The sequence below is a fragment of the Bombyx mori genome, chromosome 8 (assembly GCF_030269925.1).
Source record: "Bombyx mori chromosome 8, ASM3026992v2".
NCBI classification, from domain to species: Eukaryota; Metazoa; Arthropoda; class Insecta; order Lepidoptera; family Bombycidae; genus Bombyx; species Bombyx mori.
Genome location: NC_085114.1, coordinates 6,672,126 through 6,694,265, shown reverse-complemented (window position 1 = coordinate 6,694,265; position 22,140 = coordinate 6,672,126). Strand labels below are relative to the sequence as shown.

Here is a 22,140-nt window from a genome sequence, read left to right as displayed (position 1 = left end):
GGCTTTTAAAAACTTTTTAAAGTCAGCGGGGAAGGCACAGACCTAGTAAATATTTTATTATCAAACTAGGAATACATTTAGCTTTTGCTTTTTATTTGTAGAAAAAGAACGGGCGAATTGAATGTAACGGTGATGGAAGAAGACCTAAGGTTATGTACAGTGAAGCCGGTTCACGACGGCGAACGAAGATTCTGTTTCGAAGTATTGTCGCCATCTAAGTAAGTAATAGATTAACAATAGAATAAATTAATGAAAAAAAGTATTGTTCAGAATACTTGTTCGACAATCACGAAATAACGAATACACCTATTATCATGGAGTTTTGTGTTGAAAAGCGTATGATATGATATAGTCTAAATGGCAGACTTCGACTATGCCTCTGGCTTTGCTGAAGTCCATGAGCGACGATGACCACTACTTTTAGGGCGTCATCTTGGTCTGTCTACAGTGGCAATAAAAACTTTAATGTTTTAAATACGTTAATTCTCGAAGAGGACTCGAAAGCAACAATGAAACTAATAAATTTTAATAAAGTACTAAAATAAAACTTAAATAAGCTTGTATCTTTATTACATTGTGAATCATTTGAATAATTATCATCATTGTGAATAATTTAAGATTTAACGCTGTCGCTGCTATCGCGTGACAACTCCCATCTCTAATAAACGTGTTCAAATTGTTTAATTGTCATTCCAAACAATCGAATCTACCGATCTTCGGCTGTTACTGCTTACCTTAGGTTATAAAAATAAGCAAGAGATAAAATAGCATCATATAAATAAAGTTAACTGGACAACTTCCCTAGTATTTTTTTAATTTTTGATTATTACTTATTATTAATTACTAGAAAACTTTTTTTTATAAATTGTGTTTTTTAGAAATTATATTGATAAAATAATATCGACACCGATTACCGACAGAATAAAAAAAAAATGAACTGGTTATTTAATGAAAAAATCAAAATTATCGATAAAGTTGATTATTGAAAACACGAGTAAAACAACATTTTCTGAAAATAAATCGTAGCTAGATCGATTTATCGTCACCGAAATCCCCTGTTTACCAAATTTTATGAAAATCGTTGGAGCTGTTTCCGAGATTCAGATTATATATATATTTATATACAAGAATTTCTCGTTTAAAGATAGTATATAAGATTTATTTCATAGAAGTGTGAATGAGCTCAAAGTTCATATAGAATCTAGTGTGAAGTGGTTAGCGGAATCCACAGATAATCCTCGAGGAATACAAAGCGATCTAATTTTCTCTATATAATTTTTTTTGCGATACCCAGAAGTCACATGCTCCAAGCGGACTCCGAGGAGATGTTGAGCTGCTGGATAGCGGCGCTGCAGAGCGGCATCCGCTCGGCGATACAGCAGGGCCAGAGCCGAGAGAACCCGGAGTCGCAGCTAGTGCTCGTGCCGGACGACACGAGGCTCAGCGACACCAGACGGAACACGACCAGTGTCGCCATGAAGAAAGTTAGGTTTGTTCGGAAACTTGTTGTCTTAAACTAAAATTACATCCAATTTGGCTATGTTTATGATTTAGTTACTGAATAATCTTACAACACAAATATGATTTTGGAGTTCATTCTAATGAAATATGTACTTAACAAATGTTCACGATCGGCTTCCAGGGTGAAGGAATAACGTCGTGTAGTAAAAATCAAACCCGCAAAATTATAATTTGCGTAATTACTGGTGGTAGGACATCTTGTGAGTCCGTACGGGTAGGTACCACTACCCTGCCTATTTCTGCCGTGAAGCAGTAATGCGTTTCGGTTTGAAGGGTGGGGCAGCCGTTGTAACTATATTGAGACCTTAGAACTTATATCTCAAGGTGGGTGGCGTATTTGCGTTGTAAATGTCTATGGACTCCAGTAACCACTTAGGTGGGCTGTAAGCTCGTCCACCCGTCCAATCAATTTAAAAAAAAAAAAATTAAAACAGTTATTTTGTCAATTCATTTAACACACTGAATTCCATATTGATTGAATTGAGTTTTTTAATCAGTAATCAATTAAATTTGTTTTTTTTTCCCCTACCTACTCGCTGGTAGCCTCAGAGATAATTCCAACTTCGTGCCGACGGAAAATTTAGCTCAAGGGTTCAACCTGAGATAATTTACTAACACCAGGCCTATTAAGAGCAGTGGTTCGCAACATCTACCACCGGATCGGAATCGCGACTCATTTAGAAGCTCCGATGGTAACGAATAAATACTTGAATGTGAAATAAAACTGCTTAAGGTGTTTCTATATTCGGTAAACAATATACTGTACGTATGTGCATAAGAAAAACATTTCTGTCTTAGGATTTGGGAGCAACTTCTCAGCATTCCCGGGAACAATTATTGTTGTGATTGCGGTAGTCCGAACCCGAGGTGGGCGAGCATTAATCTCGGCATCACACTATGTATAGGTTAGTATTTTGTTTTGCCAACATCTGTCGTATTCGACCAACAATGTTATAATCGGCTGGTATACATGGTGTTCCACTATTGTTTCACATGGATGGAATATAGAAAATAAATTTAAAATGACAGAAAAAAAGTAAGTTAAGAAAGCCATCTTGATTTTAACGTAATTGGGAATGTACCCAATGCATCAATGCGCCATTTCGATAAAGCGGCACGACAGGAGAACCTTCTCATCGTGGCCGGCGATAACTACATTCCCGATCCTGCGGACAGAATGGTAAACATTCGACATCGCCCAAAACACGTAATTTCGGATCCTCCCGATCCACTAACGGTGCTTTTAGGTACCTCAAGCACCGGTCATCGTTCTCGTCGAACCCGTCGCTTGCGACGAAGGGCTCGGCGAGTAAACTAACCCACAGACACAGCCCACTGAGTTTCTCGCCGGATCTTCTCAGTGGGTCGCGTTTCCGATCCGGTGGTAGATTTTGCGAAGCACGGCTCTTGCTAGGGTTCGTGTTAGCGACGTCGTCAGGTTTGAGCCCCGTGAGCTCACCTACTCGCCCGGTGACGCTGATATGGTCTGTCAAGACCATCAGCTTAGGTAGAAAAACAAAAATTGATTCAAAAGAGACCTCATGTTGCTGATGACGCTCTGGTTTCCAGGGAATCGGGTGCCCGCATAAAGTCAGCACCTCAGCCAGCTAGCATCCTTTAAATCAATATGATTGATTGGTTTCAGAATGCTCGGGAATACACCGTTCGCTGGGCGTGCACGTCAGTAAAGTCAGGTCTCTGACGCTCGATGACTGGGAACCGGAAATTATAAAGGTACCTATTGCATTGACTTTACTAAACTATATATATTTTTTTTTTTTGCTTAGACGGACGTGGTGGTAGGACCCCTTGTGAGTCCGCACGGGTAGGTACCACCGCCCTGCCTATTGCTGCCGTGAAGCAGTAATGCGTTTCGGTTTGAAGGGGAGGAGCCGTTGTAACTATACCTTAGAACTTATATCTCAAGGTAGGTGGCGCATTTACGTTGTGGATGTCTATGGGCTCCAATAACCACTTAGCATTAGGTGGGCTATGAGCTCGTCCACCCATGTAAGCAATAAAAAAAAAACATACGTATTATATTATGATAAGTTTTTTTTTATGTAATATCATATATACATGTCGGCGCGTGTTTTTATAAACCATTCGCTCCTGCGTAATATACGCTCTGAGTTTCATTTCACATTTCTAGTTTTATTGACTTACGAAGACCGCCCGCTTACCATGTCGCTACCCTAAAAGTGGAAATACTCCAAGATACATACATTGTATGTAATATCGTATTATTTGAAGAGTGGTAAATTAAATGTACATGCAAACAAGGCGAAGAGTATTATAAAAAAACATGGATTGAATGGAATAAGAATAATACGGAATAATGTAAGAATTGATAAAGGAAAGCACTAGGAAGATGAAAACGATGCAACATAGAGTGATGCTGTTCTCCATGAGCTTCTAGAAACAGATTTTATCCAACATGAGCCGTTAGCTCCTTTGCCTATGTACACTAAAAACGTCTATATAATTAATAGCAACAATTTAAATTTTACTTTATCGAAAATTAATGTTTCTGATGCAGGTAATGGCCGAACTAGGGAACAAATTAGTGAATTTAATATATGAAGCTAACACAGAGGGCGCGACTGTTGCCAGAGCGACGCCGGATTGTGAAACGTGAGTTTTGAATTTTTAAACTTACGTATATTACGTTTATTGGAGATCGTTTTGAGACATGAGGTCGAAACCTCAAATTATATTGTATAAGAGCTGTCCTAGTCTCCAGATTGACGCCCTCAGGTTAGAGCCCCGTGAGCTCACCTACCTACTCGGTTACGCTGTGATAGCCTCTTAAGGCTACCAGCCAAGATTAAGAAGTACCATTTTTAAGATTTTTGAGTTTTTACATTGAATGAAGGTGTTATGTACCTATAAACCATATTAAACCTTAAAACCCCGAGCTTAAAGGCTATTTTTAGAAATTGCATGTGATGAAGGAGCTATGTACGAAGAAAAGTATAAGTAACGAAAATTTTTTGCCCGTGTTCTCAAAATTAACAAATTGTATGATATCCCCTTCATCCGCTCATGTCTTCAATTATTTCAAGACAGAGTGACTCTGTCAACAGTAATAATGGTAGCTGAAAAATATATGTGCGTTTGATATTTACTATAAGTTACTCCCAGTCATTCGTTGACACGTGTAAGATTTATTTGGAACACATGTAAACACACCGCGTCACCTTTTTGTTATATATTAAACAGATTTCACTTTTCGGATTTCTTTAAAGTTGTAAGCGCTAAGCCGTCTAAATTTAATATTGTAATAAAGATAATGAATTTACTTTGCTTGTTTGTTTATCAATCTTTCACGTCTTAACTACTCGATCGATCGTGAAATGTTGTATACTCGTTATTAGAGACAGAGAGGTCATCGGGTGATTTTAGTATTTATCATCTTTATACTTTTATGTACCTACGAGCTACTTTTTGTAACCCCGTGTAAAATTTAGTGGAATGGTAATGTGGTTTGTCGTTGTGTAGTTGTGTTCGCGAAGCGTGGATCCGTGCTAAGTACGTCTCGCTGATGTTTGTACGAGAGCTCGTGAACTTTGATGCCCTCGAACAGTCTCCTCTCAAGTCCGGCAGACGCTGGTCCGTTAGAAGAGCTCGACGAAGGTAAAATAACTGTTAAGTAATATAACATAACATAACATAACATAACATAACATAACATAACAACATAACATAACATAACATAATATAACATAACATAACGTAACGTAACGTAACGTAACGTAACGTAACGTAACTTAACGTAACGTAACGTAACGTAACGTAACATATAACATATAACATATAACATAACATATAACATATCGATGCTTGAAAGGCAAACGTGACTAAGCGACAATGCGTGATCTTTACAGTAGTAATTTAAAGTTGAAATACCTGAAAAAAAAACTATTTTAACGAATCTAGTTGTAGGATTGAAATTATTTTAATGGACCTAGAAATATATATTTTTTGCGCATTGAATATGGTTATTGCCTATCATTTATGTACAAAGCAGTAATTGTCGCTTAGTACGTTTGTCTTTCAAGCGTCGATATGTAGTTATCTACGAGAAATAATATTACCAACTATTATTATAAGTTTGTAAGAAGATTCGGTTATAACACGAGGTAATAGCGCGGGTACATGACGCAGGTCTCACACGGGGCGACCAGTGTGCTTAGTGCGAGTTTTTTAACGTTCTCGATCACGTAAAAGTTACCTCAATTTGTATGCAGTTGGAACAACGGCAAACGTAGGCAAACGATCCAACTCAAATTTGTATGAAGTTGGAACAACGCCCTTACGTTTGCCGCTAAAAAACTCGCGCAGTGAACAATTAATAGATATTTCAAAATATTCTATGAGTTTATCTAAAAAAATAATTAAACACAATTACACAATGTACTGTTTACAATTTGTCACTATCCTTATTATTTACATTTCGTAAACAGAGTGCGTGTCCCGCCTTCCGTCCCAGATACAATTAGCGATGAGAAAAGCGATGTTAACAGCGATATGAGCGGTGAGTTTTAATATTTTATTTTAGTTTGTACTATATGGTCTATTCAGAATTTTATATTGCTTATGTTAGTACCATCAAATGTCCTTCCTCCTCATATTCTTTCAGTTTTGAACATAAACAAATTTTTTTAGAGTTTACGTAAGTTAATTGACAAATCTGCAGGAAATCTAAGAAATGGGACGTTAATTTTTTTTTTCTTTTTATCATGGTATTTTTGGTTTACTTTCCTAATATAATAGCGCTAAAATCTCTCGTGTAGTCGACGGTAAAGTCCTGCAGATGAAATGTTCAACGAATTGTACTTAACATAGAAATAAGTTTGGTTTGTGTTCGAGCGGTGTTTTTTTTTTAAATGGCAACACTTTGTACTGTATTATCACTCTGTATCAGCGCAGTATATTAAAATTTGAAAACTTGAAATTGGAATTGATTTTGAAAACAATAACTTCGGAAAATCTTTCATGAACAGTTTTTTTTTATTACATAGATGAATGGACGAGCTTACGACCCGCCTGGTGCTTAGTGGTTACGGGAGCCCTTAGACATCTACAACGTAAATGCCTTCACTCGCTTTGAGACATGAGTTCCAAGTCTATTTTTTAAGTACAATGGCTGCCCAAACGTTACTGGTGGTAGGACTTCTTGTGAGTCCGCACGGGTAGGTACCACCACCCTGCCTATTTCAGCCGTGAAGCAGTAATGCGTTTCGGTTTGAAGGGTGGGGCAGCCGTTGTTACTATACTTTAGATCTTAGAACTTATATCTCAAGGTGGCGCATTTAGGTTGTAGATGTCTATGGGCTCCAGTAACCACTTAACACTAGAGGGTCTGTGAGCTCGTCCACCCATTTAAGCAATAAAAAAAAACGTCAATACGTAACGCATTACTGCTTCGCGGCCGAAAAAGGCAGGGTGGTGGTATCTAACCATGCGAGCTCAGAAGACGCCCTACTACCTACCAGTAAGGAAATATATCCTCTAAATGGGTCGCTAGATCATAAAACTGAACATAGATACGTCTTCAATAAATAGCCAAGTAAAGGCAAAAAATTATGATATTTACAATTGAAATGTTTTATAAATTTTTCATTTAGAGTTTTTTCGATACCCACCATTTATAACTGATTTCTATTAAATTATCTGTGTCTACTCACACATAATGTTATTAGTTATCTGCGAGATTATCAAAGAGAAAAGTCAGTGCGAAGGATGTCGAAAAAAACATGTAATGATTATATCTGACAGCAAAATAAAATAAAAAGTGCAGTATTTACTTCAAAAATATCTTGTTTCAAGTCAATCCCATACATATGTATAATACATACAAATAAAAAAAATCGCTAAATTGTCTGTATTGTTTTCAGTATCAGAAAGTTCAACGAAATCAGACGGAAGTCCGGTGCTGTTGATCGGGAAGGAGTTGGCGAGCGAACGCGACGTGGATCTCAGTTTGCCCTCGGATCACGATTCTACAGAGGGAGAGGACGGAGAGCTCGGTGAGTACTTTATAGGAAGCACATGACTGTAGGGCCGGGGTTGATGCCCGAACATTGACAATAATCACGGCATAAACTTCTGCATAAGGAGAAAATAATATTTAATTGGTAAGCATAACATCACAATAACATCACATTGACCGCTAGCCTATAACTCGGCTTTAGAATATTCGCTGTAGAGATAGGTTTTCGCCTAGTGGCGGTGTTGTACACTGACTGCTCCATATTTTATGAATTTATAATAACATTTTAAACTGGTCTTTATTGAGAGGCAGCTTCGATCACGACCTGTAAATAAAATGTTAATTAATTTTCATTATATTTTTAGCAGAATTTAACGTGGCATCATAGAATTTAACGTAGGTCCCTGGATCAATAAAATTTCTCATTAATAGAAGCCCGATTGTTGTATCTTACCACAAGAAATTCGGCATGGTCGCACAATAAAAGTTATAGTACCTAATAAATATAAAAAAAACATTAATTTGGGTGCAATAAAAAGTCATCTCAACTTTTTATAATGACGGTAATTTGTTTTTCTTCTACCTACGCCGAAAGTTCGGTTTTCTTCCCGCTGTACAGGGAAGAAAGTGTAACTTTTCCTCCCTGGGTACTGACAAGTGCGCATGCGCGTTAGTGTCTACGTCTGCTCTCACGCACCTAACATTCTCCGCCATTGTTGTGCTCGGGTAATTTGTAATATTGTGTTTAGTGTAAAAGTGAAAATAACAAAAGGCAATAAAATTTAATAGTGAAGTATTAAACAAAGATGAGTTCATCAGACAGTTCTTATTCAATTAGTAGTAGTTTATTTAAAAATTAATAAAAACAGTTAAATTGTTTTTTTATGAGTGATGTATTATATTGTCGTCGTTTCAGACGCGGAGGGCATGGAGCGGCTGAGCCCGGCGGCGGTGCTGTGCCGCGCGGCGCGTGCGCACAACGTGCCCGTGCTGCGCGCCGCGCTGCTCGCCGCCGACGTCAACGTGGCCGCGCACGACGGCCGCACGCCGCTGCACCACGCCGTGCTCAGCGTCAGTACACCACACGCACACCACGCACAACGCTCCGCTCCGACGCACCAGACTTTTTTTTTGTTTTTTTTTCTATTGCTTAGATTCAAATTCAAAATCATTTATTTCAACTTAGATGTCAGCATAACACACTTGTTGAATGTCAAAATATAAATAACAATGTTAACTCTACCACCGGTTCCAAAATAAGCCACAGTCCTAAGAAGAACCGGCGAAACAAACTCAGCGGGCTTTTAATGGGTGGACGAGCTCACAGTCCACCTGGTGTTAAGTGGTAACTGGAGCCCATAGACATCTACAACTTAAATGCGCCACCCACCATGAGATATCAGTTCTAAGGTCTCACTATAGTTACAACGGCTGCCCCACCCTTCAAACTAAAACGCATTACTGCTTCACGGCAGAAATAGGCGGGGTGGTGGTACTTACCCACGTGGACTCACAACAGGTTCCACCACCAGTGATTACATAAATTATAATTTTGCGGGTTTGATTTTTATTACACGATGTTATTCCTTCACCGTGGAAGTCAATCGTGAACATTTGTCGAGTACGTATTTCATGAGAAAAATTGGTACTCGCCTGCAGGATTCGAACACCGGTGCATCGCTATATACGAATGCATCGGACATCTTATCCTTTAGGCCACAACGACTTTCAGTGCTTTCGTGGAGCTACGTTTTATAGATTGAGTAGTTTATTGTGGTGTGTGTTGCAGGGCTCGGTGATGGCGTGCTCGTTCCTGTTGCTGAACGGAAGCAAGCTGAACGTGCAAGATGAAGATGGGAAGACTCCCTTGCATCTCGCCACGGAAGCAGGACACACCGGACAGGTACGGACAGTTTGGCGCGTTTGTTGTCCCTTTGAAACATCCCTGTTGCATGTCAATCTATTTACTAAATTATACTACACTAGCGACCCGGCCTCGCTTCGCTTCGGAAACTGTAATTTATTATTGATTTCTACACTATTTAATGGATGTCATTATACATATAAACCCCCCTCTTCAATCACTCTATCTATTAAAAAAAACCGCATCAAAATCCGTTGCGTACTTTTAAAGATTTAAGCATACATAGGGACAGACAGATATAGGGACAGAGAAAGCGACTTTGTTTTATACTATGTAGTGATGATACTATAAAATATTTAAAAATATTAGTTGTTAATTAATAGTTAGTTGTTATGATGTTATGTTGTTATGATTGTTACTGTACCGTTAATGCACGGTTTATTTTTATTTTTATTGCTTGGCTATTGGGTGAACGAGCTCACAGCCCACCTGGTGTTAAGTGGTCACTGGAGCCCATAGACATTTACAACGTAAATGCATCACTCACCTTGTGATATAAATTCTAAGGTCTCAGTATAGTTACAACGGTTGCCCCACACTTCAAACCGAAACGCATTACTGTTTCACCGCGCGGACTCACAAGAAGTCCTACCACCAGTAATTTTCGGCTAGCTGTGTAAGATACTTATTAAAAAAAAAAACAATGATTTATTTTACAATCTAGGTTTGCCTTCTCCTGCGGTATCGCGCCGACCAATCGATACGTGACAAGGACGGACGATCACCGCTCGACATCGCCGTGGAACACGCCAACGCCGATATTGTTACTCTGTAAGATTACTCACTTTACTTCTTACTATTGAATCCATTTGATCCATAAAAATGGTGCATTTAATATACGCTGACATTGTTACTCTGTATATAAATATATGCCGAAGGGTGAGAGACTGTTTGGTTTAAGCGAGATTTTTGCAACTTTACAGGAGAGCCGTTTGGAGTTTAAAATTTGTAAAAAATATCATGACAAAAAACTTTTTCAGCTATTTATTTGGGTGGGGTAAACTTAATTGGAGTTCATATGAGAACATCGAATTGTTGATAATGATACCAAATAAAACGGACCTTTAATTACAAAGATAAATGTCGCTTGAACGCCTTTCAAGCCTCATTATATATATATACATATATGTGTAAGGTTGGAGAAAAGTCTTTTCGCCTTATAGTATGCCTGTCTCAGATCTCTTCAGAATTATTTAGGCAGTATCAGGTTAACATCATCAGGTATTTTGATCAGAAGCCTCAAAATTTCTATAGCAATGGGATCATGTCCCTACCTACAAGATGACAAAAAGTTATTGAACAAAATGTTACCTACATACTTTAGTTAAATGTAAATAAACTATACTAAAAAAAGTTTTTCCCCAACCTATTAACAAGTTTTATGGAAACACTTTATTGTAAACTTTAATAATTCTTCATTTGTTAAGTGTCAATGGTCTCTTACATATTATGTAATTATTATTTGTAATGTAAATGTAAAATATATTATTATATGTAAAAATAACAACAAAAAACTTTGCGATAAAATCAAATTGCTTATTCAACGCTCGAAAACGGTTAGTCTACTATTAAATTTAAAACATAAAACTGTTTTGAAGCAGAAATAAATAAAACTGGTATAACGTCGTACATTCAAAGAATCTTCAGATACCCATTTAATTGTAAATAGCCTAAAAATATTTATTAATGCGTGTATTTATTACGTTCACGTTCAGGCTACGGCTGACGAAGCTGAACGAGGAGATGCGCGAGAGCGAGATGAGCTCTAACGACGACACGTACAACGAGGTGTTCCGCGACTACACGCAGCTCGCGCACTCGCACCCCGAGCGGCTCGTGCGCGCCCGCAACAACAACTGCGAACACAACAGTACGTGCACGCTCCACCGTCTCTTGCTATCTCACTTCCTCTCTCCTTACTCCTCTCATATGTTTTATTTTTTATTTTTTTTATTGCCCTTGTAGGCATACGGCCCACATTCATATTGAGCTGAAACAGCGCCCCTAGCGGCAAACGTAGGGAGGCTGTTCCAACTCCATACAAATTTGAGTTAACTTTTACGCAATCGAGAAGTTAAGCACTAAGCACACTGATTCCTTCGTCTTAAAAGAAAAGCCATTTCTCCTTCGTTTGCTCTCTCTCCTTTTCCTACATCTATCACATTTTACTCTGAAATCGTTGGACGTTATGTACAGTAAAAGCTCTTTATTCGCGAAGTATATGTTCCGTAAATATTCCGCGAATATAGAAACCGTTTATATAGTATGGTAATTTACATATATGGGATTATAGGGGATACGTTCTTAGGTGACAAAATAAAAACATACTTTAGGAGTTGTAATAAGGTCTATATTACTTTTTTATTAGTCCATTTGACGGCGCGCTTACAAAGGATATTCGGTTGATGTTTCCATATTGACATCCTTTTTATCAATGTACCGATTAGATTCGCGAATAAAGAAATCTTTAGTCGGGAATATAGGAATTGGGTTACATTTTTGAAGTGAAACTTCTTTAGAATAGTTGTGATTTCAAACTCGATGAAACGAAAAAATAAGTCCGTAGTGTTTTTTAATACAGCGCCATCTATGAGATTTTGTAATACTAACGTATGTATGAAACCTCTTGTAGTGAATTTTAATTTAGGATTATACGTGAAGTTTAAATATCAATTCACAGAGGCCGCTACCTCATACTATAAAAGATTTATAATTACTTACTATAGTAGAATTATTTTGTCCGTGCAGTTTGGGTCATAAAAAATCGGAGCGGTGAAGCGAGTATTTCGTTCTCTCTTCCACTCACGAGCCTTATGGACGGGCATAGTGATGCGCATTATTGTTGCACATATCGCCGCAGCAAGTTAACGAGAACGGCAGAAATTAACACTTTGTAACTGTTCGGGATCTATTCTTATTTCAGTGAAAAATTGTAACACATTGTTGATAACAACACGCGTAAATATTATTTTGAATAAATTCTGCCGTTTTGATACAAAACAAAGGAGTAGCCATTGTGTCACTAAAGAAATTCAGAGAACGAATGCATAATAACACATTTCTCTTCGACATAATGTACTATAATTTGTAGGTAAGTACAAATGACTCATAACCTAACAATGTCTCACCACCCTTCGTATACCACCCCGCCGCCGTGTACCTGCCTTCGATGACTCATTTGTTTTTATCGATAATGGCGTTGCGCCCGCGCAACATGCTCACCCCCCGAGCCGGGCTATGTCTTATGACCCAAACTGCACGAACAAAATAATTCTACTATAAGTACAAATTTTTACATATACTTAGACATTTAGGATAATTGTATTTGAATTTTTGAAGGTTTCACTTCTACCACGTGTGAATTACACACATGTATTTTTTAATCCTCGAATTAAAGAAGGGCCAATAAGGAGTTTTTACTGGATTATAAATATAGTAAACAGTATAAGGTGTATATTATTAAGTTGTGTCTTTGTTTAGGTGAGCAGTCGACTGAATGACGTCACCCGAACATCGCTCGGCGACGGTGGCTGCTGTGGCCTCACAAGCACTGAAAGGTTTTTCCGATCGTAGGCGAATTCTTTGTTGACAACCCTAGGACCGTTGCTCACCAAAGGAATCGTAGTGGGGATGAGTTAAATGAAAAACATATATAAACATACATGTACGTGAATACCTACATGCTGCGTATACACACGTTTAGTTATTAGCTATCTTATCTTATCTTAGTTTATTTGCTATCGTGATTGATTGAGTTACCTAGAGAAAAAAAAACTGATGACGTCAAAATATGTCTCCCAGCGCTGTGTTGTGAATTTTGAATGTTTTTAAACAGATTTTAAGGCCTAATTGTTTTATTAAATAAAATAAAAAAAAACATAATTGGTAATTGATAATATTTTATTGGGCAGGTTTTATAAAATCGTAATCTATTAAAATTTTGAAAATAAATTTTTTACATGTGTTTTGTTGCTTCTTAAAAATCAATACGATATCAATATAGAATAATTTAGTAAAAACATTTTTTCAACAGAATCGGCGCATTTGAAAAGCTTTTGATTAGGAACTTTTTAGGAATAAAATTTTTGATACGGCTTTACAATAAAAATTTAAAGAATACAAATTTTATACATTCTTTTTTAATTTAAACGACTGCGGCTTAGTTTCCTTTGCGTCGTAACAAACAAAAAAAATTTTTTTTTTAATGTTACCACTTGAGACAGTCGGACAAACAAGTTTTTAATCTCACATACTCATGGTCCACCGCCACGGTCAAAATCTCTACTCTACCCCATGATCTGTAAGCGGAGTAAAATGTCCCTTCGGAACAAGGTGACACTTTACAAAACTTGCATAAGGCCCGTCATGACTTACGCGAGTGTGGTGTTCGCTCACGCGGCCCGCACACACATAGACACCCTCCAATCCCTACAATCTCGCTTTTGCAGGTTAGCTGTCGGGGCTTCGTGGTTCGTGAGGAACGTTGACCTACACGACGACCTGGGCCTCGAATCAATTCGGAAATACATGAAGTCAGCGTCGGAACGATACTTCGATAAGGCTATGCGTCATGATAATCGCCTTATCGTTGCCGCCGCTGACTACTCCCCGAATCCTGATCATGCAGGAGCCAGTCACCGTCGACGCCCTAGACACGTCCTTACGGATCCATCAGATCCAATAACCTTTGCATTAGATGCCTTCAGCTCTAATACTAGGGGCAGGCTTAGGGACCCCGGTAACCGTACTCGTCGAACTCGACAAAGAGGTCGAAGTGCAACCTAACCCATGCATCAGCCCGCTGAGTTTCTCGCCGGATCTTCTCAGCGGGTCGCGATTCCGATCCGGTAGTAGATTCATTCGCGAAACAATTGCTCTTCAGTTGTTAGGTCTCCTTCGGAGGCGCTCGGGCAGTTGTTAGCAAATCCCACCCCTCTTGGCTGAGCCTTTGCTCGCCCACCTGTCCTGGTGAAACTGGAAAGGCCTTCGGGCCACCAGTAAACTTTCAATCATAAAAAAAAAAAAAAAAAAAAAAAACGGTCAAAATCACTATGTATTTGTCGCCAAACAATTTGAGATTTGACGATCGAAGATTCCACTGTGTTCGATAACGGCTCTCGCAGACTCCAAACTGAAATGAGTGATTGCTTCACGGCAGAAATGGACAAGATCAAAATATCCACCCTTGGGTGCTCACAATACGCCCTGTCACAAGTGAACATTTCGTTTGTGATTCCGGACGTCTTATCCTTTAGGCCACGACGACTCCGAAATTCAATGTAAAAGCTCAAAAATCTTAAAAATTGTACTTAACTTTCATTGGTGGTAGGACTTCCTGTGAGTCCGCGCGGTGAAACAGTAATGCGTTTCGGTTTGAAGTGTGGGGCAACCGTTGTAACTATACTGAGACCTTAGAATTTATATCACAAGGTGGGTGGCGGCATTTACGTTGTAGATGTCTATGGGCTCCAGTAACCACTTAACACCAGGTGGGCTGTGAGCTCGTCTACCCATCTAAGCAATAAAAAAATAATAAATAAAAACCCCTTCATCCACTCATGCCTTCATTTATTTCTGAAATATGCACTCGCTAAGTAGCTGCTCTTGAACGGTTAGCCCTAATCTAGGTGTGCTCGGTTAGCTGTTAGCAAACTTACCCAACTGAGCAATTGGGTGCGCTCACCCATCATAAAGAAGCTGGTGAGCTATCCTTCCAAATAATAATAAAACAATATTACTAAAAGTATGGATACACACAATTTTCCTATCGCGAGGTAATGGTTTGACAACTAAGAGAATCGTTTAATCATTATTCAGACTTGTACTACAGTGTGCTTAGTGCGAGTTTTTTAACGTCTCGATAGCGTAAAAGTTAGCCTATATTTGTATGGAATGGGATCGTTTACGTACGTTTGCCGCTAGGGGCGCTGTTCCAACTGCATACAAAATTGGGTTAACTTTTACGCTACCGACAACGTTAAGAAACTTGCACTAAGCACTCGGATATCAAAATGAACAGGCTAGTAATATTAACGATAACCACTGAACCATGAGATGGGCTGTGAGTTTGTTTGTCCGTCTACTGTTGGCGCTGATGTTCGTGATTAAAAATATTTTATTGAGATTGATAAATAATTGTGGGTGGTCCCACGTGCGATAGCATCACAATATCTGGTGTTTTGTGAAGTTGTGTATTAGTAGACCAAAGATTGTTGTTGTCAATGTCGATCGATTTATATTTTCGGTGTCCAACGATTCGATATGGTTCCATTTATTAGATAATTTAACGAATATTAATAAATGCTTATTTTAGAAAATTAATTCGAATTCCGGAATAGTTTCAAATAAGGACTGTACATATAAAAATCCATTCGAAAAACCTTTATTTTTTTATCTGTTCAGGCGTTAAATATGTTTAGAATATTTATTTTTTCTCTATCGTAAAGATTCAATTATTAAGTGTGCATAAGAAAAAAAGAAAGTTTTTTGTTTAATTACTACATATATATGTACGTAACGTGAAGATGTCACTAGTGCTTACACCCTACCTGGATGCAATAACGATTTTTTAATAGTTCAAGTTAAGGCAAGTCGGCGAACATAGGTAATTAAAAATTTTTTATTTTTATTTTTTTTTATTCCCTTTGTACACAGACGAGCATGCGGCCCACATGATGGTGAGTGGTTACCGTCGCCCATGGACTTCAGCAATGCCAGGGGCAGAGCCAAGCCGCTGCCTACCGTTGAGTACTCCGGTACTACCGGTAAATTCAGAAATATTTAATTCCTGAAGGAACGTCGTAATTGCTCTGATTCAATTTTATGTTGTGGTAAGACACACCGTGCGTACTAATAAGAACGCACTCTAATAATAAAGGCACGAATAAAATGGAAAATAGTGACGTCATTAATTGTGATGGACTATTTAGGAAGTTCTCGAAATGCTTAATAATTACTTTTACAAATACAACTCATAAAGTTTTACTTATGTAAATTTATAACTCTTTTTCGATTTAACTAATGACACTAATGACTATGGCTAAGGTTTTCCAAAACTTTATTATCATGCTGTCATTTTGTGCTGAAAATTATTAACAAACACAACGAAGAAATCAGCCAAATTTGTCAAGTCGCTTACGAGCGATTCTCCGTATTACATGATTGATTTTTAAATACATATATAATAATTAATTTAATCTTAAATTAATCTCACGATCATTCCAATGTCTTCGCATTTAAAAAAAAGAAAAGAATTTATTTTCATATAAATATTTAGCTCATTCTGTGAATCTCAACGCTGTGTGGTTTATTTTTGTATTTTTTATTATTATTTTATATTTAATTTATAATATACGGTATTTTTTAAATGACTCTAAACAAATCGGTGCGATATGGAACTTACCAAAGTTGAATTTTTTAGTCTAGATTCTAGAGAATTATCATTGGCGGGTCCTTCAAAATTGACGGATTCAATTCTCTTTTTTTTTTTGTTATGGACCTATTTTAAAAAGCCATCTTTTTTGTAAATTCGTCTTCAGAAATTACTGTAACATATTATATGAAGATTGTTTACTAAATAAAGTGTTGCTGGTTTTTGTTTTGACTATCTCCCGTGCTCATTATCTTCATTTCGTTATCGCAGCATCCGGTACCAGAACAAAGTTAATTCCTTTAACCTGAATTTCATCTGATATCATTTATGTTAATTTAACGAATGTCAAAAAACTCAATAACAGCTATTTTTACCTATTCTTATTTTTCGAATTTTTACTGGGATACTAGTGCCTGGTACCTATGTGATCTGAAAGAAAAAAACGTTTTCCTAAAAGAGTCTTAATTTTCGACAACATTATTATGTGACAATTAGAAATTGTACGATCGCGCATACGAGTCCGAAGATTTTCTGTTCAGTTATTAATTACTTACCATTATTTTAAATCCAGCCTTCAAACTTTCATGGCTTCTAGTCTGAAAATTGGGATGCTATAGAACAATTGAAATAAAGACCTCTCGCCCTAAGATGGATGATAAAGTCAAGTTAACTGAATTACGGAAACCGCTTCATACTAGTTAAGCTGTGATCTAGTTGGTATAATACTGGCATAAAGATATTTCGAATTTTAAAAACTTTACCACGACTTTTTTGACTTGAAGCTTAATCATTAAAATCAATTTTTGGCTATCACCAAATCAACGTTCTCATAAGCACCCGAATTGAGGATTTCTAGTCCGAAAACAATAACTTGGGGGACGTTAGTATTCTATAGTAATTAATAGATTAAGCTCTGAAAATTCTCGCTTTCTGAGATCGTGTCATGGGACATGAATGATTGTCGATTTCCAAAGAACTATGAATTTGGATTTGGGTTTGGAATTAACCTTGTTCAACGGAATTCTGAATGTACGTTTCGAAACATAAAAAGTCGTTCGAAGGGCATTTCGCGGTAAGCCACAGCACTGTTCCGTCCCTGGTGTTGCCGATGTCCTGAGGGCAGTGACCGTTTACCATCAGAGGGCCTTAGGGTTGCAACACTAAAATAAAGAATTTTAATCTATTTAAATAAAATAATTTACAAGCAAAAATACCGTAAATAATATCGTAGTCTTTTGATTAAAATGTATTTTCTAATATATTTCTAAAAATATAGAGTATTATTCCTCACTGCGGCGTTGGCAATGCTCATTAATGATATCGGTAATTCACCGCTATCAGTCGCTCATTAGATTCTTTTGCTTGTGACGTCAATGGAAAACAGTACTGTACTTATAAAGCTTGTATTATTTCCTCTTTCTGCAATCTGCAATCATCTACTTTAAAAATTGTAAAATTGTTCGCAACCCTAGGTGGCAAGCTCTCACGTTGCGTTTCACGGTAATAAAACGTCACAATAACTTGCAGCAGTAAACCGGTTATGAGTCGCGTGCTACCAAATGTTAATATTACTAACTTGCCAATTCTTTTTATGTAAAGAAGACTTGCCCCCATTGTATGAAATAAAAATGAAATATATGTTTAAAAAAAAAGCTTTAAGTTTTACTTCCTAGTAACTTTCCATTTACGCTATTTTTTTACGCGCTTTTTTACGTATATTACAACATTTACAAATATATTATATTTAGGATATCTTGGAAATACTAAATAGTTATGCTTAGTTAAAAAGTACATATTGTATAATAATATCATGAAATGTTAGTTTTTAAGTTCTATGTTATCGTGTTACAAACTCTGTGACCATTAAATCGAAAGAATACGTTCCTGAACTGATTTGAAAAATATCAATAAAGTATTTTGGGACTCTTGTTATATATTATATAATAATTATTAAGAAAAATCTTATGAAATGAAATAAAAGAGATTTGAATTTTTCAGTGATGAACTTTGGCTACAAGTAGAACTGATCTTTGAAGATATACTCGGTAGAGATAAATTTTGTGTAGAATGTACGCTTTGTTTCATTCAAATCGGATAGTTATTGTGTCTGTCTGTTACAGTTTGACGTTTAAACCATTGAAGACATGATGATCTATTGGTGAACGTATTAAAATTAATTGCATACAGAATTGAATGAATTATCAGCATTAACAATAAATTTGTTTCATTTTATAGAAACTTTACTATTTAATTGAATATGCAATTTCGAAAAGGGCACATGTCGCATATTTTGTCAAATACGTTTTTTCATATACTTACATGTAGTTTTGAGGCTCACCTACACCCATTTTATAATGATTCCAGTAATTTTCAATTGCTAATTAACACAAAAATATATCTCAAAAGTTAATACTTTAAATTTTACACTGCTTTAGAAAATAATCAGTTTTTTTTTATTTCCTGAAAATTTTACATTTTCAGAGATGTGCCCTTTTCGAAATTGTATATTCAATTGTATTTGACTAATGATATTCGTATTTTATTAAAAATTCAGCTTAAAGGAGCTTAGAAAATCTGACAACGCATACAATTGTACCAATGGATGTGATATGAAGATATTTTGAATCTCCCGAAAATATATAATAGGGTCTCCGCCTACACGATAAAACGTGTAGGTAATCCACGCGGACGAAGTTACGGATGGAAAGCTAGTAAATAAATATTATCGTGGCCAAATTGATAACATATGATATGCCTTATATTCAATAATGTATGATATATTATGATATATATTATGAGATATATATGAGATATATTATGATATAATGTATGATATATATTATATGAGGCCGTCAGCCCAAAAGTGGCCTAAGCTTACCATAGTTATTATGGAGCAATGAGGTTTAAGTTTTCATGAATTTGAATTTGAGTAGGCAAAAAAACAATATGCGCAAAAATAATGCTTACAAAGCCATCTGTTATCTATGAGTGAAACTATGGATAGGCCGGCTTTGCATAAAAATATATGTATTACATTTTAAATAAATTGCATTGTACATAATTGAATATGCAATTTCGAAAAGCGCACATCTCTGAAAATGTAAAATGTTCAGGAAATGAAAAAAACTGATTATTTTCTAAAGCAGTGTAAAATTTAAAATATTAACTTTTGAGATATATTTTAGTGTTAATTAACAATTGAAAATTACTGGAATCATTATAAAATGGGTGTAGGTAAACCTCAAAACTACATGTACCTATATGAAAAAACGTATTTGACAAAATATGCGACATGTGCCCTTTTCGAAATTGCATATCTATACTAATATTATAAAGAGGAAAGATTTGTTTGTTTGTTTGTTTCGAATAGGCTCCGAAACTACTGGACCGATTTGAAAAATTCTTTTTCCATTAGAAGCCGACATTGTCCCTGATGAACATAGGCTACTTTTTTTTTTTTTTTTGGTTTCATGTGTGTTTTAATGTTTCCGAAGCGAAGCGAGGGCGGGTCGCTAGTTCAATTATAAGCATGGTTATGAAAAATTGTGGGTTAGGCCACTTGTGCGCTGATGGTCTCATATACATATATGTCGCTTTATGTTAAATTTTACGTATACGTTCGTAGCGGTACGTCCGCACGGCGGAAGATCTTCCCTTTCCCGTTTTGCACGTTGAACTTCAAGTTGCATGCACAATTATTATCCACGAACGAAATTATAAATGTAAATATTAATCGTGATTACGAATAAATCTAAACGTTATTTGATAAATTGTGGTACTAAACAATCGAAAAAAAATTTGTTACGTAATTAATTATAAAGGTAAAATAAATAATAAATAATTGAAATTTGAAAATATTATCAGGAGATGTAAATTACAAATTGTGCTATGACCCATCTATAATCTAATGCGAGCTTAGCTTTATCAAAACCTAACGCAGTAAGGAAAGTATAAAATGATCGGCAAAGCTAGAAGGTTATATGTCCATAAGGTGCCGATTATGGCGAACTTCTTAAAGTGCCTCTTTATACTACACTACCTCTAAGAAAACGTGTTCTTGTCGTTTTCTTGGTTTAGTGATTTAAAACAATAAAATGTTCTGAAAGCGTTAATGCGTTTTGATTAAGTGGGATTCACAATTTTTGAAATTACTCGTTGAAATAATTTTTTGTGATTCATGTGACAAATCATTTTTGCTTAAACTTATAAGTAAACAACTTTATCCAGTGTAAAGGTACATATTATTATGTCATCAAGTATAAAAGTGAGCGATACGCTAATTTTGCTCTTGATGAAAATGTTTTAAGCCATTATGGTACAAACTTTGAAATGGAAAGAGAAACAATATTATTTGTTGTTCTGTGTTATTTTAAAATCAATACTCTCGTTATAATATGTACTGTTTATTTGTATATCCGTAATTATATTGAAAATAAAATATTCCAAAATCGTTACTCATTTATTTACCTTTTCTCTTCGAAATAATATGGTTTAGCAAATTGCGTAGCGAAGTGTAAATATGAAATTAATACATAGTATCTATAGTAGAATTATGTTGTCCGTGCAGTTCGGGTCATAAAAAATCGTAGCGGTGAAGCGAGTATTTCCCTCTCTCTTCCACTCACTAGCCTTATGGACGCGCATAGTGATGCGCATTATTGTTGTCGATAAGCGTTATCGATAGTGTATTTAGTTTTGTCATTTTGTGGGTTAGTAATAAAAATGAAAGAAAAAATCACTAATCGAACACTTACACCACATATCGCCGCAGCAAGTTAACGAGAACGGCAGAAATTAACACTTTGTAACTTTTCGGGATCTATTTTCATTTTAGTGAATTTTTTTAACACATTGTTGATAACAACACGTGCAAATATTATTTTGAATAAATTCTGCCGAGTAGCCATTTTGTCACTAAAGAAATTCAGAGAACGAATGCATAAAAACATTTCTCTTCGACATAATGTACTATAACTTGCAGATAACTACAAATGACTCATAACATAACAATGTCTCACCACCCTTCGTATACCACCCCGCAGCCATGTACCTGCCTTCGATGACTCATTTGTTTTTATCAATAATGGCGTTGCGCCCGCGCAACATGCTCACCCCTCTAGCCGGGCTATGTCTTATGACCCAAACTGCACGAACAAAATAATTCTACTATAGTTAACACCACATGTGCTTACATACCGCTGACATGCGATATACATATTATGTACTTACTAGTGGTAGGACTTCTTGTGAGTCCGCACGGGTAGGTACCACCACCCTACCTATTTCTGCCGTGAAGCAGTAATGCGTTTCGGTTTGAAGGATGGGGCA

At 36.5% G+C, this 22,140-nt stretch overlaps 1 protein-coding gene across 1 annotated transcript in view; it reads left to right on the top strand.

The window, feature by feature from the left end:
* Positions 1-21,266, top strand: part of LOC101742418 (arf-GAP with coiled-coil, ANK repeat and PH domain-containing protein 2) — a 33,863-nt gene extending 12,597 nt beyond the window's left edge. Inside the window, exons 8-20 of the mRNA XM_038012501.2 lie at positions 102-218; positions 1,295-1,489; positions 2,320-2,426; positions 3,167-3,255; positions 4,061-4,155; positions 5,023-5,157; positions 5,988-6,058; positions 7,422-7,553; positions 8,433-8,587; positions 9,306-9,419; positions 10,105-10,211; positions 11,156-11,310; positions 12,921-21,266. Coding sequence (XP_037868429.1) covers positions 102-218; positions 1,295-1,489; positions 2,320-2,426; positions 3,167-3,255; positions 4,061-4,155; positions 5,023-5,157; positions 5,988-6,058; positions 7,422-7,553; positions 8,433-8,587; positions 9,306-9,419; positions 10,105-10,211; positions 11,156-11,310; positions 12,921-12,940 — 1,492 coding nt within the window. The 3' untranslated portion in view covers positions 12,941-21,266. The remainder of the gene's footprint in view (positions 1-101; positions 219-1,294; positions 1,490-2,319; positions 2,427-3,166; positions 3,256-4,060; positions 4,156-5,022; positions 5,158-5,987; positions 6,059-7,421; positions 7,554-8,432; positions 8,588-9,305; positions 9,420-10,104; positions 10,212-11,155; positions 11,311-12,920) is intronic.
* The last annotated feature ends 874 nt before the right edge of the window (positions 21,267-22,140 follow it).